At 42.5% G+C, this 17874-nt stretch overlaps 1 protein-coding gene across 1 annotated transcript in view; it reads left to right on the top strand.

The window, feature by feature from the left end:
* LOC146508011 (furin-like) overlaps positions 1-17874 on the top strand; it is a 78773-nt gene that overhangs the window by 30479 nt on the left and 30420 nt on the right. Inside the window, exons 4-5 of the mRNA XM_085178591.1 lie at positions 17330-17440; positions 17665-17758. Of these exons, the coding sequence (XP_085034717.1) occupies positions 17330-17440; positions 17665-17758 (205 nt within the window). The remainder of the gene's footprint in view (positions 1-17329; positions 17441-17664; positions 17759-17874) is intronic.

Below are 17874 nucleotides of genomic sequence, written 5' to 3'. Positions count from 1 at the left end.
ATAAATACAACCGGTCATTTTAAAAGCTATATTTAGTAGAGTGATGTAATATTTACTGACCGTACAGATATACCTTTTGAACTGCTTTGCAACATCTTCTTTTCAACTATGTAGTATATGAACACCACCTCCATTGGTAGACACAGATAGCCACAGGGTCTTCTTAGCAACAAAGCACCTTTCACAAAAACAAAAACTTAATCAGGAGAAAGTCTTATGTATAAAATCATCTCTGGCAAATGAAGAGTGAGAACATCTTAGCAAAAAAGGAAATATGCTGAGAATAAAGAAGAATGTTTAACAAAGATATCGACAATGCGTGTCTTTTTGGAGCAAGAAAAGGTTTAATTTTAATAGAATGAAAATAGTTATCCAGATTCTCTGATATCGCTGTTACAGTTTTTCAGAGGCTAACCACCTTAGCTGCAGTCGTGCTGCCGGCTGACCGCCTCGCAGACCCACAGCTCTCTTCCACCGGCCACAAAGGGAAAGAGAGATGGGTGAGCCTGATCAACCCCAGTAGTGTCAACCCAATTACTCATTCTCTTAAAGGGCTATTAAAACATAATTGCCCAGCGATTTACATCCAAGTTAACGTGGCCCCGAGATAATTTATTATTTTCCATAAGCCCTATCTTTTGTGTGCCGACTGAAAGAGTGTGTGGGGGAGAAAGAGAGGGAGACTGTAATTTCCTGAGTCATGAAGAAAGGCATGTTGGCAGCCCAGTGTAATTGTTTAAACCCCACTCTCAGACACCTTCCAGTCACCCCCTTTTAATCCTCGTTATCGCTCTCATTAGCCTGGGGTCAGGGGTCAGCCAGCTCCCTCTAGAAACACAAACACGGCACTGGGAAGAGGAAGTCATGGATGGTGGGCTGGAGGAAGGACTTGGTGAATGGGATGGAGATTTTCACTTCAGTTCTGACCATATTGTCTTTGCTTTATCCATCTTTTTATTTGTATATTAGAGTTAATATCATTGTTTTAGGGTGTAAGAGAAATGCAACAGTTATGAAGGAGAGTTTAGGTGCTGTACCAAAGCATGTAAATGCCATAGTAATTAGAAATGTAATTGAAATGTATGAAGTTATTAGAGAAGTTAAGCTTTCAGAAGGTCATTTTTGTTTTGTAAAAGCTGCATTTGCTGCTACTTATTTTAATCTATATTCATTGCATCAAAATCCATTAATTTTGTAATCCAAACCTGAATGTGATCCAGTCGACTCCATTAGAATCCAGCTCAAGAATGGGAGAATATTATGTGATTCAAAGTAGGGATTTAATTCCACACAGACAGACCAACAGATGTTGTTTCCAGCTAGACAGACAGACTAGCTCGACTAGCATTGCAAGCTAATGCATTAAGACTTCTGGTCTCGACACAAATATTGGAGACGAGAGACGATGAGTGTATTTACATAACTGTTTTTCCCAGAAGCCACGTGCTGTCCTTTCCCCCTCTTACTCTGTTTTTATGACCACGAGGAGTTATTCTTGTCTCTTAGTTGTAAACATTAGCACACGCTTTGACCATAGACAGTATTTAAGATGAACATAGCTTGGTCTGGAAAGCAAAGCCACTACTGACGTGTCTACGTTCATTGTAATGGCCCCCAAAGGGGGGCAAGGACCTGCGGTTACAAAAAGTCTTCCTATAAAAGTCTTGTGTAAGCACTTACCTGACAAAACATTAGATCAGTTTAGTAAATTCTGGTCATTCAGAAAGCAGCATTATCTGGGTATGCTCAGTCACTATTTGTTAGCCAGTGAGCTTGCTGTTTCCAAGTTACCTCTGCCCCTCATTCGTCACGTGCATTTGCAAAATGCCAAGATGGCAACAGCGAAAAACCTCTTCTCGAGACTTTAGAATCAGACTTGATAAACCAGTGGGTGACATTATGCTAGCTTTGTGCCTCTCATATAACTGTCTATGACTTTGATGCAAGGGAGCTGGAGCTCTGACATAATTACCAAAGCCCTTTGTTACTGGCTCAGTGAACCTTATAGGGCTGCTAGACTCTAGTCAGCTGTCACATATGGGAAGCAAAATGCAGCTCTGTTAAATTAAAAGCAAAAATGGTAATTTTACCTAAACTAACAAAAAGTAGATTTACTTTTCAAAGGTGATATAAAAAAATCATGAGAAATGTGTAATTTACTCTCCGAAGTTAGTTTTTAAAGTGTTTATGAAAGAAAGTAAAAACTACTAGACCAGTGTTAAGACTTTTGTTCTCTTCCGTACTTACACGATCAAATTTTAAAATGCAGAAATTTATCCAGGCATATGTTTTACACAGTCCTCCAAAAGATTGCAGGAACACTTTTTAATTAGAGTACAGCATCACGTCAGTTAAACTTGTGGGACATTGATCTGGTCAGGGATGTACCACAGCGGGTTTAAAACCAGTTTGTTGTTTTGGTGTTAATGAATTTAACAACAGGTGCACTAGATGGGCAACAATGAGAAAACCCCCAAAACAGGAATAGTTTTACATGTTGAGGCCACTCATTACCTTATCTGACTGTTTTTTCACTAGTTTGCATTTGGCTAGGGTCACTACTGGTACATGGACCCTGCAGAGATTACACAGTTAGTTGAACTCCTCCAGGATGGCACATCAATACGTAGCAATAAACTAAAGCCCGCGTCTACTTTATTAGGCTATAGTGTAGAGTGACAGAACTGAACACAATGAGTAACCTTTCATTTTTAAGTGCATGCAATTTAAAGTTTCAGAGCTCTAATGTGTAGCTGTCATGTTTGGTAAATGGTAAATGTATTAACAGGTATATTTAGGCTTGTTTTTACTGCTCTGTGTGATTCTGATAATCAGATCTGCAGAATAATTTTCTGGAGCATTACTTGTGTTGCATTTTAGTGTTATATTTTTTAGGCTCTTTGTATATCTGTCGCTCATTCCTCTGATAATGTCTTTGATTGGAGTAGGTGGTGCTCAATTGATCCATTTTGTGCAGAAGTTAAATGACGCATGAAACGTTCCTTTTCTTTCTGTGAATTGGCCCAGAGCCTGAGGCAGAAAGCTTAGTTAACAGAGAAAGTTGATAGCCGCCATCTTGAAAATCATTTTAAGTTTTGTCAAACCAGCTAATCCAAAGATAGCCTGCCGGTTTTCGAACTGGAACTTCACTTTGCTGATTGTTTTCTGTGTTGACATCTTGCTTGAGAACTGTGTGACAGCTTCAGTCAGGTGCTTTTAAAAAACATGTTTCTGTTATTTTGTTGGTTTGTGATCACTCGAAGCCAAGCGTCAGGAAGAAGTTGCTACAGTTCTTCTGTCTCTTGTTGTAGCCCAGACTGACTGACATTCTTTCTCCCCCATTGGTTTGAATACATAGTCTCACTCTAGTAATATATTCCCTGTGATAAATGAAGTTCAAGTTATAGTATGTTCTGAAATTAATTCTCAGGCAGCTGCTTAAGGTGTTAGAGAATATAATTTACACCTAGCAGCACAGTGTAACATGCTAATGTCACTCCCTATGCCATACAGTATGACAAGGTTTCAGCTTGATAGGTCATCAAAACATAATCCCACATTTATGCCTTTTGCTTTTATATCAGCTGTAAATTTATTTCCAGCATAGTTCTCAGAAACTGTCTCCCACTGTTGCTGTGATCCTGCTCACCTCCACTGAGCCATCTGCAGGAATCACAACCTTGTTTCCTCCCCAGTGTCCCTTTCTAATTGAAGCTAATAAAGATCAATTAAAGTCATTAAGGGCTTTTCTTAAACGAGGCCTGGCTACTAAATGCATTAGCAGGCTCTCTGTCTTCCTCACTATATACTACATGTCTCTCTCTTCCCTAATTGTGTATGCACTGAGGTGTGTTAGGATCTGTGGAGGCCGAGGTATTTCCAGGGACACATCATTGAACAGTAATGCTAGCTTCTCTAAGAGCTGTCAACCGCTGCACCTGAGGAGAGCATTGGGTTTGCATTATTTCTGCCACATAGATAATGCTGAGATTCGGTCTGCTTTATGTAATTATCAGAAACGTTTTACAGGGAAAGTATCATTTTAATGATTGTGATTGCCCATGGAACCTCATAGTACTCAAGAAATATGTTCCATATATTTTTAATTAACAGTTACTGGTTACCTGTCTGGCAAGTTTTACCATTTACGTTTGATTCCTATACTCTTCTAATAGCAGTGCTTTTCTTTATCCAGTGATTGACCCTCTACCATCAGGATCCTAAAAAACACAAAACGCAACTTGAATCTTATACAAAAAGAGGCAACAGATGTCTATGAAATTAATGCAGCTCCTCCAGTCAATACAAAAGCAGTAAATGGATCCACAAAGACATGCACATTTCAGCCATTATACCCCCCCCCCCCCCCCAAATGCATTAAATTCACACGTACATGTGGGTACAGTATGTTTGGTTACACTAAGACACTGAGATTCCTGTGTCTGTAAAGTTAGGGTCAGAGCGATACTGCATTATCCAGCTACTGTAGCGCTCGAGCTCTATTCCTACCACAGATTCAACAGAAAACAAGTGATGTGACAGAGCGATAAGAGAGATGAAGAAGAAGGAGAATTGACCCATTCACAGGACAGCAGGGTGCCTGATGGTGCTACCGTGAGCTGACAGGACTGTCAACACACTTCACACAGAGGACTGTGTGTGTGTGTGTGTGTGTGTGTGTGTGTGTGTGTGTGTGTGTGTGTGTGCACGTGTGCATCTACATGCACGTGTGAGTGTTTGTATCTGAGAAAATACATGTGAGTTTCCCTGTGTGTGCTTGCATGTCCTCTGCGTGTGAGATTACAGTGTGTATGTAACCGAGAGCGCGTACAGTATGTGTGAGACCGTGCAGATTGTGCTCACATTAGTGCAAGTGAGAGAGAGAGCTTATGTATCTGTTAGCATTTTAAGACTAAGCCTTAGCCGGTACCGCATCTCGCTTCTGTGCGTGCTCAGTTTGAGGTGTGTGTGCGTGTTTGTGTGTCTTTATGTGCCTGTCCTGCAGCTTGAGTACAGTATAGCAGCCATTCTGGTACAGAGACAAGGCGGAAAGCTCCCGATCACTCAGCCTGGGCTCTGCCTCCCTCTCCATATGGCCACGGAAAGCCTCGGCTGCCTCCCCGGGCCTATGCCACTGCGAAAAAGCAATTGTGTGTAATGTGTAGGAATTAAGTATCCCATCATTCAGCGCAGACATGCAATTAAAAGAGCTGCAGCCGTCACTCGCGGTAGACATTGCGTGAGTCATGTCACTATAACTCAGCGAGGCTGATGGCTGCCATTTTTTTGTTCTTAAGAGAGAGAGGAGTAAACACAGAGACACACACTTCCTGTCTCTTGTTTGCTGAACACAGATATTTACATAGATATTCAGAAGCATAAATATTTCCTTTTTTTATGTCTGTCTAATGAAACAAAGTTAAGTAGTTATTGGTTTCCATAATCATTTTTCATGTCCAAACTGGCCTTTATTTCATCTCTTTCTTGAGAAGTCTGTGATCAGATGTATTCTCAGTCACATTTTGGTCCTATAGTTTAAGCAGCACCGTTTCAGTATGAATTATACTTTTAGCTCCTGTTTTATGTGGGTTAAACAACTGTTTCTGTCACATTTACCTGAACAGCAAAGTGCAGCATTATAAGAATCTTTCAGGATGAGAGTTTATTCATGTTGTTAAACAATATGAATTTCTGTGATTGCTGCTTTTTCACTTCACCTACGAGTGTTGCTAGATATAACACAACTACGAACGCACATTTTGTACAATCTTACTGTTCTTGTCTTATGTGTCAATGTGCACAAAGCAAGCACATTGCAAAGGCATGGGAGTCAGTGATCTGAGCTGCAGTCAGTAACTCACTTCATCCCCTTACATCCACTATAAAGGCTGTGAATGACCTTTGTTTGGAATTAATAATGTTCAGTTGTATCTGTTATTCTTTACAGCCATTTCTTGGAGCACTTTGGGGAAAAGTTTGGAAGATTGAGACTGCAGATTTTGTCCCTCGTGTCTAACGCTGCAATCAAATTCTAAAGAGTTCCCTTATGGGAAAGGAAGGAAAAATAGGGATGAGAATGCCATACTCATGTATAAGATAATGCACTTATTAGAACAAACTTTGAAAATCCATCCACCCATTCTCTTCCTCTTATCCAGTTTAGGGTCGTAGAGGTGCTGAAGTCGATCCCAGCTGCCATACGGTGAAAGGTCACCAGTTTGTTGCAGGGCTAACACGGAAAGACAGACAGCCATTCGCACTCATTCACATCTATGGGTAATTTAGTACCACCAGTTATCCTAGCCCATTAACTGGGGTTGGATTGGGGGTTAGGTCAAACTTTAAAAACATACTTTAAAACATCTTCACTGATCCTTTAATGCACATGTGCATGCAGCTGCTGTGGTATGAATAAAGGTAAATGTACACTCTGTACAATAAGAAGCAAGTCAATAACAAGTTTTAACATTCATAGTGAATAAAAGGCAATAACAGGTGATAAACTTCTGATTAGCCGCGTTGGTAAGTTATATATTGCATTTGGGAATATAATGAAAGTGTTGCATTTTTCTATGTGCCCCGCATTAGAAGAGAAAAACACAGATTTTAACTTTTATAATTTCACCAAGTAGCTCCACTGAGGTTAAGAGTCATTTTTGTCAAGTGGCCAAAAGAGAAACATTACAGCACAGATGCCGTAAAAAACATTTAATGACTGAACCCAAAACAATATACTAAATGAGCTCTTATTTGGACTGTGAAAGACCACATATGTGAAACAGAGTGAGCCTCCGAAGTCAAACTGCACCGCTCCACACTGAGCAGTTTTCCTTCAGCTTTCTAAAAGCACGTTTTATTGCCACACCTACTCTGTGTAAACACTGGTGTAGTGCTTGTCTCTGTAGTATTTCCTCTTGCTTGCTTCTATCTCTTCTGATAGCTCATAGCAGTCTGTTCACAGAGCTAAGCTTGAGTGGGCTACAGTGTAAATATCCCAGACCTATTATTACTCCAGCAAAATGTTCCTAGCCGTTGTCAAGCCACTAAGTACAAAATGGTGAATTGCAGACACGAAGAGAGATAATTGCCACTCACACTGTAAATTTGGCAAGCGTCTTCCCCGCGAGACCCGGATGAAATGGTGCTTCAACCCCCGAAACTGTCATTCTTAATGAAATGGTAATTACAAACCCAGCGGAACAGCTGAGGGGCCTGCCGAGGCCCACGGAGCCCAACTACCAGAATAAACCTGCTACAACAACCTGCAGAGAGGAGGGAGAGAGGCAGGGAGGAAGGAAGAAGGAGGATGCGGGAGGGGGGGGGGGGGGAGAGGGGGGGGGCAGCAAGACTACATAAAGCAGCAGAGACGTTCAGGTAGGCACTACTGTAACACCGGGAATCTGAGATTTATTTCAATTGTGAAATGCAATACACACTCCAGGTTGGAGTGTGCAGTATGCTGGGACCCTCATCAATAATGCCGGCTGTGTGGAAGGCAGGAGGGGAGGTTGGTTAAAAGCGCCCACACAGCCTGGGTAATTGATTGCTTTGTAAGTGAACGTGTCTTTAACCTTTGGGAGGTCAGGCCCAGTCGGACACCATCAGTCCTGCCTGGGGTTGAACCGCTTCCAGCCGTTTGTCTTCCGCTGCTCCCCCGTCTCAGGGCCGATTTGTCAAGCATGAGATGTTTTGGGTGTTTAGATTACAGGCGAGATGGGAAAACAAAGGCAAAATGCCACCCCAAACAAAAGGCCTGAGCCTGGATCTCCCACTGATCTGCAGGCCGGGCAGGAGGCCAGCTACCTGGGGTGCTGAAACTGAAAATGGGGAGGGAGGTGGTGGAGGGGTGGCTTTGCTGAAACATAGCCACAATGAAGCCCCCTGAAAAACAGCCACTGTGGAGCTTGAAACTGAGCCAGAATGGAGGCTGAACCGGAGCCAACGTGAGAATTGAATGGCAGCCAGGACGGTGACATGAGATAGAGCCGGAATAGCGCCTTGAGACAGAGCCAAAATGGCAGCCAGAAACTCTGGGAAATATGAGGGAGCTCGGAGCAGCTAACTGTTTTCTTCACGGCGATACCCCGTCATCACTGGAGATTTTAAAGTGTCCCTTTGCCACCCTCCCAGGTACTTAGGGCTGTCTGTCTGTCAGGCTGTTAGAGAGTGACTAAAGATGATTTATCTCCTAGATTATCAGGGCCAGTGGCAAAGCCATTGCTCATGTGCTGCCCCACAGGGACACAGCAGAAACAGACAGCACCTTCTCGGACCAACATCCTGACACGTCTCCTTTTCTTATACAAATCTTATTCCATCTGACCTGCGCTTTTTAGCACTTTTGGCAGGAGAAAGTCAAACTCTTAGCTTGTTAAGTGCGTGTGTGGATTAAGGCTGTGTATTTATTTTCAGCTGTGATATTTTAGCACTGTGAGGTAAAAGCAGCTTATTTTTGCGTGTTTGTGTCAGTGTGTTTTTGTAACATTTGAATAAGTGCGCTCGCATGCAAGAGCATGTGTGTGCATGTCTCAAAGCACAAGGAGCTGTGTGTGCCTGCCAGTTCCATCTGCTGTTCTATTACCATAGACGTGATGTACCTGCCACTTCCCTCCTCAGCTGAGGTGTGTGTGTGTGTGTGGTGTGTGCGTTTTATTCTCCCATCCTGTTGTTAGATCTGACAACCACTAACACAGGCTTGTGGTGGAAAAAAAAAAAGAGGGGGAAAATACTCTCAAGTTCCAGATCCCACCCTGAGTCTGAGAGACAAACTGTCTATGGTTGTGGAAAAGCTGCGCTCCACTCTTGCCTTCCACTCCTCACCTCAACTCCTCAAGATTTAAATAACCAAAAATTCTATTTGACGTCGTTTCCCGATCTACTCACTGCAATATGGTGTTCCTGTGCTTCTACAGATGGTATTTACTATCAGAATAACGTGCTTCAACGTTTGCTCCACAGTGACGTTGTTCTTTGTGCTGCGAGCATTGCTTGAGTTTTGACATCTTCAGGCATACTCCTCCCTTCTCCTTGGGCAGTGGAAGCAGGTGAAAATGTGCCAGAGGTCTCTTTACTGTTTCCACAGCTTACATTCAGCACTTGTATCACCAGTTTGTATGGATAGCAGGTTTTTCTGTACCAATTTCATGAAAAAAGAAAAACACCTTTTTTTTTAAAAATCTGATTGTTCCAGGAGCTAATTATCCATACACCAGGAACAACTCCCTGTTGTGCACCCCACATTTAAAGAAAATATTACTTACTTATCTTGTACTGGGCCTGCTGGGTCAGCCCCTTAGCTCATCCTTTCTCTCAAACAAGCTTTCTAAAACACCACCCTTCTTCTGATTGGCTTCCATTTGCAAACACAAGGTTTAAACATCAGGTTGTGAGCATGAACATAATTAGGGATATTGACTAAAGAGTAAAAAAACAGTTTGAAACTGAGTGTTTTGCTCAAATGTGAAGTCTGAACTTTGACACTCACAGATATTGAACAGATTGGTTCAATATATATGATATAAACATACATCTGATTGTTGGGGTTGTATCAATGTAGGGTTGTTGCCTTACAATATAAAGCAACTTGAGATGACTGCACTATATAAATAAAACTCAGTTGAAGAGAATGTAAAATATAAATCACAATAAATATAGAAAAGTACAATAGGTCCATGTTACAATAGGTCCATGTTAGCTACCTTCATTCTACCACATGAAGGTAGAAGGAAAATCCAAGTGATACACACTTCACTTTGATGGTTCCTGAGCTGTGAAAAGCTAAAAAAGACACTGCATCTTAAAGCAAGAACATTTGACTTCTAGTCAACAGGTAGGTTTCTACCTGACATGAGATGATTTCTTTGACCCAAGGTAACATCCTGTGCTAAAAGCAAGGAGTGAACATCGGTTAATGTCTGCATGTCCTTTTAACATTCCTGTGAACCTGTAAAAAAATACGACAGAAAAAGTGGGACGTGGGAAGGAGAAGTGCCAAAATATTTGCATGCATTTCCCCAACTACATTTATCACTGTAAATAAAAGCAATGCAATCTTGAGTCTGAACAAGACCTGTCTGATTTGTTCTTATTTGGTCTGTCTGCAGAATTGACCGGAGATCAATACTCTCACAACTCTGTTAGGTCTGTAAATCCACATCCAGAGCGTGTTAGTGCAGCACACAGTTGAGAGTTCACATACCTGCATGTTTTGCAGTGTTTTTGAGAGGATGCGCTAATATGAGGGCCCGACGCATGTACTTGTATGTTTGTGTGAGAAGGTGCATACACACCTAACACATCGTGGCGAGCCATTTCCGTTTCGTCGTGGTCATAGATCGTACGAGGGCAGCGGGTCTTTCTCTGGCTCTCTCGGTCTCCCTGGTGGGGTTGGAAAACTGGCCTCGCGTCTCTGCCCCAGCCAGATAGATTAATTAATTATCCAGAGCTGCTCTTTTTTTCATTGCTGAGCCAATTACTCTGTGACTGAGCCTGTGGTCTATATGTACGCCACTATAAAGAAGAGAGAGCGAGAGAACGTGTGTGCATGTGCAGGGTAATTAAAGAAATAGCTCTTCCGCAGACTAACAGTCCCCACTATCACTTCATTTTGGAGTAGCTCTGCAATGATATTGTTTCCTATGAAGGAGAGTAGATCTATGTGTAGGTAATTGTTGGATAATTGAGAGGAAGTGCAGGTTCTTTATGTAGGTGGGAGCGTGGGTGGGCGGGAGAAACAAAGCCCTTGTGTTAATTTGAATTTGGCAGAATCAGAAAGAAGAAGACGGGCAGTCTGGATAAGCCGCGGACCCCCGACCTGAAATTATGATTGGTTATTTAGACGTAAAAGTTTTGTTCAATTGCATAAATGATCGTACTTCTCAACTTTTTGCTTTAACGTTGTCTCTTTAAACTTTTTTTTAAAAACAAATTTCCACACATTTCTAAAGTGTCCCTGCATTTGTGAGCCTGAAGTGTTGGAATAATAACTCTACTTCTACGCAGAGACGCACAATGTTGATGGTAATTGTGTGTGTGGGTGTTTGTGTGTGTGTGTGTGTGTGTGCGTGCGTGTGTGTGTGTGTGTGTGTGTGTGTGTGTGTGTGTGCATTTGATGGATGGGTCAGCAGATAAACTGGGCTGAATATGCCGAGCGTGTGTTTATGTATGTTTCTGCGTGCCCTGGGGGACAGGGGGAAGCGGAGCGGTGCACCTCCTGCAGGGGGTGCCGTGTCTCCCTGCAGGGGGGTGCAGCAGGCAAACAGAGGGGTGCCAGTACACCCCACCACCCAAACCCCTGCACACGCACACACAAACACACGCAAACACAGACATATCACCCCACTCCACCCTACTGCGCTACAAGAGGGGGTGGGTGAAGGGACCCTGCACTCTTCTAAACCTCAACTGATGCATAATTCATGTACAAGTAGCAATTCTCATATTTTGCTGTTGGGGTGGGGTGGGGGGAGGGTTCAGAAAAAAAAATAAAGTTCCATTATAGTCCGCACACTCATCTTTAATCCACTTTTTTTCCAAGTTAAATTGTTTTGCTGTGGCTGTAGACTAATGGCCAGAACCAAGCTGAACTTCTTAGAACAAGTAGCATTAAAATGTTTATAATACTATGGATTAATGATCTTGGGTATTAACTACTGACCACAAATATGCTTTATCCTTCATTGTTAGGTTTGCACTAAAGTCAGCACTGTTTCCATATTGACTTCTCTGTTGTTTCTTTCCAAATTATGCATATTTGCTAGATGATTTTTATGATTTGTTCCATGTGCAACAGTAATGATATGTGCACCCAAACTGACCCATAACCCAAGCCTGTCATCAAATTATATTCTCTAATCCTGCATGTGGTGTACAGAATCTTTAAAGTCCACGTGGCTCCCGTGATGAAATCATGTAGCAGATGTCACCAACATACAAAAACAGACTTTTTTAATCATTACATGTGCGTTTGCTCTGTCACGTTTTAGTGATGTGGCATCTAAATCTCCATTCCTTTGAAAAGACAAACAAAGGCTCCTGGTTCGGTGTTTGCTTTTTCCGGACTAAAAGAAAACTGCTTGGGACCCGGGTGGGAATCTTTTGCCAAGCTTGTAGTGCAGGGGCTACTCAATCTCTCTCTCTCTCTCGCACTCCGTCTTTCCTTCCACACAAGGGCAGAGACATCCAAAAGGACTGTACCTTGGTGCGCGTCCAACAAAAGCTCTCTGCCGAATTTCATCCTCTTTTGAATTTGTATTTGAATAACACTCGAGCTACAAATCAAAATATGTTGGACACTGAGAGTGAGGTCATGGGGTATAGATCATCATGGCTTCCAGAGAAGTCTCCTTGTGTAAAAGACGGGAACGGGTAGCTGCTGCTTTGACTGATGGCTATAGAAAACTGAGAGGGCTGTTCGGGGCCCATTCTCCCGAGACTAAGTCCCATGCCCGTGCCAAACCCCTCATTTTCCTCCCCGCAATATATTTCATTAAACTTTTAACTCTTCACAAGGTAATTCACTTGGCATTTTGAGACTGTGCTGTTGAAGGCTGCTGAGTGTTTCTCTCTCTGTAATTTAACATCATGCAGATATTTGTCTAATACAGCACTAAAAGTATGTTTCAAAATCTTTTTTTTTCTTTGTAAAAAAAAATGAAAAAACAAAAAAACCCAACACACATTCAGAACAGTTTAATGGATGAAACTGTGTAACATCCATACCAACAAAGCTGAGCTGCGCGGCACAGCATTTCATGATTACAGCCGTGCAGGTCCCAGTGGCGCAGATATAATTAAGACCTCTTCTTAATTACTTAATAAGCCTAATTAGTAACATTTCTGAGCAGCAGATTTGGCTGCAAGAGCGATGGAAATCAGAAGAATGTTAAGTCTATTTGTTATTTCATTTAAATCCTAATGTTAATGAAATTAGTGCATTATGATATAACCGAAACCAACCACGCTGGGATTGACCAAAGGGCTAATGCAGTTGTTTTATGCTCCTGATAAACATTCAATTAAGAGCAACAAAAGGAGGGCAAGAAAACCAAACAAAAAACCCACACAAAAGAAAATCTAGTTTTTCTTAGGTTTCTACAGTCACATCACTTTCACCAAGCGATCTTGTTTTCTCTCATCGATCATTTTTCATCAGTGGGTGCCCAGATGTGATGGAGAGGGTAACTAAGGCAAGTCCACCAATCATGTGTTGGAGCTGCTGCAGCATTCCTGGCCACTTAATTAGAAGTTGTTGGTACCACAGAAGGTGTCACCAACCTTTTCAGGCGCTGAACAGATGGTGTCCCCCTTTTTTTGAGGTCCTGCCAATGCCCACTCTGTGGCTCCTGGGAAAATGACCTAACTCACAGGCAGCTGCTTAGTGCGGCTTGAGTGATTCTTTACAGCCACTTCTATTGGGGGGGACTTAGCAGGACGTACCACTGCAAACAAGGGTTGAGACCGCCGTAGCTGGGTCCCCTGGTAGCAGCAGAAATCTGTTTTGGTTACAGGATAGAGGTTGTTAAAGCTGTGTTTTCAGCGCCATGTGCAAAAAGACGAAGGAAAGACCTTAACCCCCAAAGATCTCTATGTCTAAGTGCGAGTTGGGTTTGTGTGCACCTTCCTCTGCTTTTGGCAGATGGTGTGAATATCAACAGAGAAAGGACCTGGGAAACCCCACAGAACAAAAAGTGAAAAGGGTTTCTCGACAGTTACAAAGAGGCCCCATGGAGCGGTGTGTGTGTGTGCGTGTGTGTGTGTGTGTGTGCGTGTGTGTGTGTGTGTGTGTGTGTGTGTGTGTGTTGGGGTGGGGGGGTGGGGGGGAGTGGCCTTCATGTTAATAGATAAAAAGAAGGAGGGAGTAAGAGATTGGAAGGGCATTTGCCATCGAGGAGTGAAAGTGGATAGAGAAAATGTGAGGACCGTGGGTTCCATATGTGAGGAGGCGGGGGGTCGGAGGGGGTTTAACATGCTTCGTGCTGCGTGGACAGAAGATCGGCTGTCATTCTGTAATCGGCTTGGCTCAGCCTCCTTCCGACCACGCAGGAGGTGGAGAAGGAACAAGTTGAAAATTGGATGACTGTGTTTTTCTGACTAATTACTTGATATGCTTTACACTATGTGGGTTTCATCCTAAAGACATTTGCAGGATTCCAAAAAAAGAAAAGAAAAGAAAAATCTCAATCACATGCAATCCTGATATCAAACTACTCACAAATCCTGCACGCGCTTCTAGAAATCACAATGCTATTTAGAAGGTGCACGACTCTCTCCAGTCCTTGCTCTTGATGATGAGACGTCTGAAAAGGCTGGGGAGTCTACTTGAAAAGTGCCCCGGCTCAGTAGTGCTGTTTCACTGACATGGCAGGGGACATGAAATCTGTCATTTTCATCATGTTCTTTCGTGGGGGAACTTGTTTCCTGCAGCTTTCTCTATCAGATACACTGTATGCCGGTGTGGGTTTATGGCTGTGGAGCTGGGGCAAGCCCGATCGATCTGTGGGAGCCATACGATTTAATAGGTGCACAACTCTTGCTAAGGGGCGCTGGGTAGGAGGGATACATTTAATCACTAAGAGGGAGCAGGGTGGCAAGGCCTGGTCACCAACAGTTTGTTTTATGAGAAGTCAAGGTATCAATTTTCCTCCACACTGTGAAATATCTTGGGTAATCTATTTTTAGTGCTAGTGTTTCCATTGTGTTTTCCCATTTCCAACTATTCCACTATCTGGCTAATTTATTTTGGTAACTTTCGGAATTTCAAGTATTGACAGCTGTTCCTTGAAGTGCTCTACGGCTGCTGCTTAGAAAGCATTTGTGGCTTGTAAGCTCCTGTCTCAGAGCATTATAAACTGCTATGTTGTGTTGACATTTAATGTTTAACATGACATTTAATAAGCTGTCCAAAGTTCTTCACGAAACAACTGTCAGCAATCAGCAGTTATTTCAATGCCCCTGTGTGCATGACTAGAAAGAGAACTGTAACTTTAGTTTCACTGGTCACACTGAAACTTAACAAATTCATTATTAAATCTGAAAATTAAAAAAAACATTTTTCCCAAAATAAGGTTTAAAAAAGCTAAAAGTCAGACTTACTACTTGGCAAGTGTGACATAACATGAGCACAGAAGCGAGTTTGGGGTGTTAACTTGGCCTCCAAATTCCCCAGATCACAATCCAATTGAGCCTCAGTAGAATGTGCTGGATAAACATTTCCAATCTAATGACGCCTTGCCTCACAACTTACAGGACTTAAAGGATCAGATATGGTGCAGATACCAAAACACGCCTTTAGGGGTCTAGGAGTCCATGCCTCGAGAGGTCAGGGCAGTTTTGGCAGTAAAAGTAAAAGGGAGACCAACACCAGTAGCTTGCCTCCACCAGTGTGTGAATGTGAGAGTGAATGAATAGTGGCATTGTAAAGCGCTTTGGGTGCCTTGAAAAGCGCTATATAAATCCAATCCATTATTATTATTATTATTATGCCTGATCAGTTTATCTGTCCATTACCAAATAGTTGAAGCTGCTGCGAACCTCAAGTGTGCATCAGTGCAACAGCTATCTTGTTGCTACTTAAATACCATGCATTTTCAATTCAATTCAATCTTTCTTATACAGCACCAAATCACAACAACAGTCGCCTCAAGGCCCTTTATATTGTAAGGGAGACCCTACAATAATGCATACGAGAATAACACAACAATCATATGACTTCTTGTGAGCAAGCATTTTGGCAACAGTGGGAAGGAAAAACTCCTTTTGCACCATTTTCAGCAAAAAAGTGTAGATTTCACATGTAGATTTGTTTTCAGCGACAACAATCTATCTAAAATATTCAAGAGTAAACTACAAAGAGTTCAGAGACATTGTACTTTAGTTTTTGGTGCACTGACAACACAACAAACATTAAGCAATAACAGCAATCCATCTTTAAATATGTATTAGGGCGAATTCAGGGCCACAGCTCCTAGTCATCAGTTCAGTTTTGGTGACTTCTAAACACACATTGATCAATAAATAAAGACATTGTCATCTTCATTTATATACAATAAGCACATTTAGAACTCATTAGGATAAAGGGGGCAAGACGAGGAATTACTTCTCTGCACTGAGCTGTTGTCGGCTGTGTTTTGCTCAAGCTCTTCACAGCTTTCACAAAACCTCTGAATAACCTTGAACTTCTATAGCGCACCTCAACCCCAAACAGCCGTCTGCTTAATGCTGTTATGCCGGGCCCTACACGCTAAAAGTCACTGGTGGTGATAGTGGCTGATTAGATTGTGTCCATTGATTGCACTGCGTGCTGTTAGGACGAGCATGATGCGGGCTGCAGATCCTGCGTCTCCTCCTCCGAAACACTGACAGTCTGAGACAGAGGAGATGGAGCCCCATGCAGGGCAGCAGATTGAGTTATTGATCAGCTCTCTCCTTTCTCCTGTCTCCGTCTCTCGCTCTGCTGCTCCGAGAGACCCCGTCATCAGGATAATGAATTTCACTTATTGCAGATTAACGTCATAAGGTCTGTATGGTAATAATGGCAGGAATTAGCTCTTTGTCACCCCCTCTGAATTTCCAAGAAGGAGGGGCGATGAAGGTTGTTATTGCCCCGTTACTCAGTCTGAGGAGTGTGATTTGAACAAAAGGGAACGGTGAGCGGAGGAGTGCATGAAAATGAAAGATTTGAGGGAGAATTAAAGAGAGACTTATGAAGACTTTGATTTCAGCATCACTGAGGAGGCTGCGACGAGTTCTGATGCAAGAAATTTGTGTTTGATGAAGGAGGGTGAAGGAGAATTTAGAGAGGAAACCAAGACTGAATAGCAGGCTGCTCTGTGAAAAAGAGAGGCCAAAGAGGAAAGATGAGAGGGGAAGATTCAAAAGGGATGAGTAGTAAAGTGGAGAAGAGAGCATGATAAGCAGTGGTCATACAGTCACCAGGCAGCAATGCCGCTTAAGGGTCGGCCATTGTGTCTCCAGCACCAAGATTGGGGTAGTAAAGAATGAATAATGAGGCTTGATTACAGTCCGTGAGATGGCACATTGTTCAGAATCAATCCTCCAGGCAATTACAGGCGCACAAACAGCAGCCCTCAGCCTCAGCATGGACAGAGCGGGAAGCGATTGTGTCAGAGGACAACATCATCTTCGTCAATGACTTGTTGCCTCCTCGTGTCGGAGCCATTAGCACTTACTCTGCTCCTGCAGCCACATTCAGCCACCCACATAAAAAGCCTCCAATTCACGTTTGTGAGGATAAAAACGCAACACCATGCTTGTGCTCATCATATTCACAAATACACATAATGGACTGCTTCTTCCTTCCTTGTTGCAGGTACGGCTTTGGACTGTTGGATGCAGGGCTGATGGTGCAGCAGGCCGCACACTTCCACAGCGTTCCTTCACAGAAGAAGTGCACACAGGAAGTCACGCTTGATCCTGCCAGGTAAAATACAAAGATTTTTTTTAAAAAACTTTATTGACTCTATCTGCTAAGGATTTTCAGATTAGCCCCCAAGAAACTGGTTTTGATATCAGCATCCATGATCTTTAACTCAACTTCATCTGTCCTGTCACTGCTTTATGCATACATATGAAAGTGAAATGAGCATGTGAGAAAAGGCTTTTGAGGCTTTCGACTTACAGAGGTAATGACTTTGTATTGGCTAGAATCTTTTATCAAGGGAAAGGAGTCAACGTGAACATCCAATCAGAAGCCTGTCGAGGAAGGGCTAATGAGATCAACACTCTTGAGCATGTCCAGGTGGGTAATTTTTTGATTAAATACATGACATTTTACAACATTTTTTGGCATTGATTTGTTTTTGGTAAATGCAATTATTCACCTACTTGCAAAGAAATATTACTCTCCACTCACTG

The sequence above is a fragment of the Neolamprologus multifasciatus genome, chromosome 11 (assembly GCF_963576455.1).
Source record: "Neolamprologus multifasciatus chromosome 11, fNeoMul1.2, whole genome shotgun sequence".
Taxonomy (NCBI): Eukaryota; Metazoa; Chordata; class Actinopteri; order Cichliformes; family Cichlidae; genus Neolamprologus; species Neolamprologus multifasciatus.
This window is presented reverse-complemented; position numbering and strand designations above follow the sequence as displayed.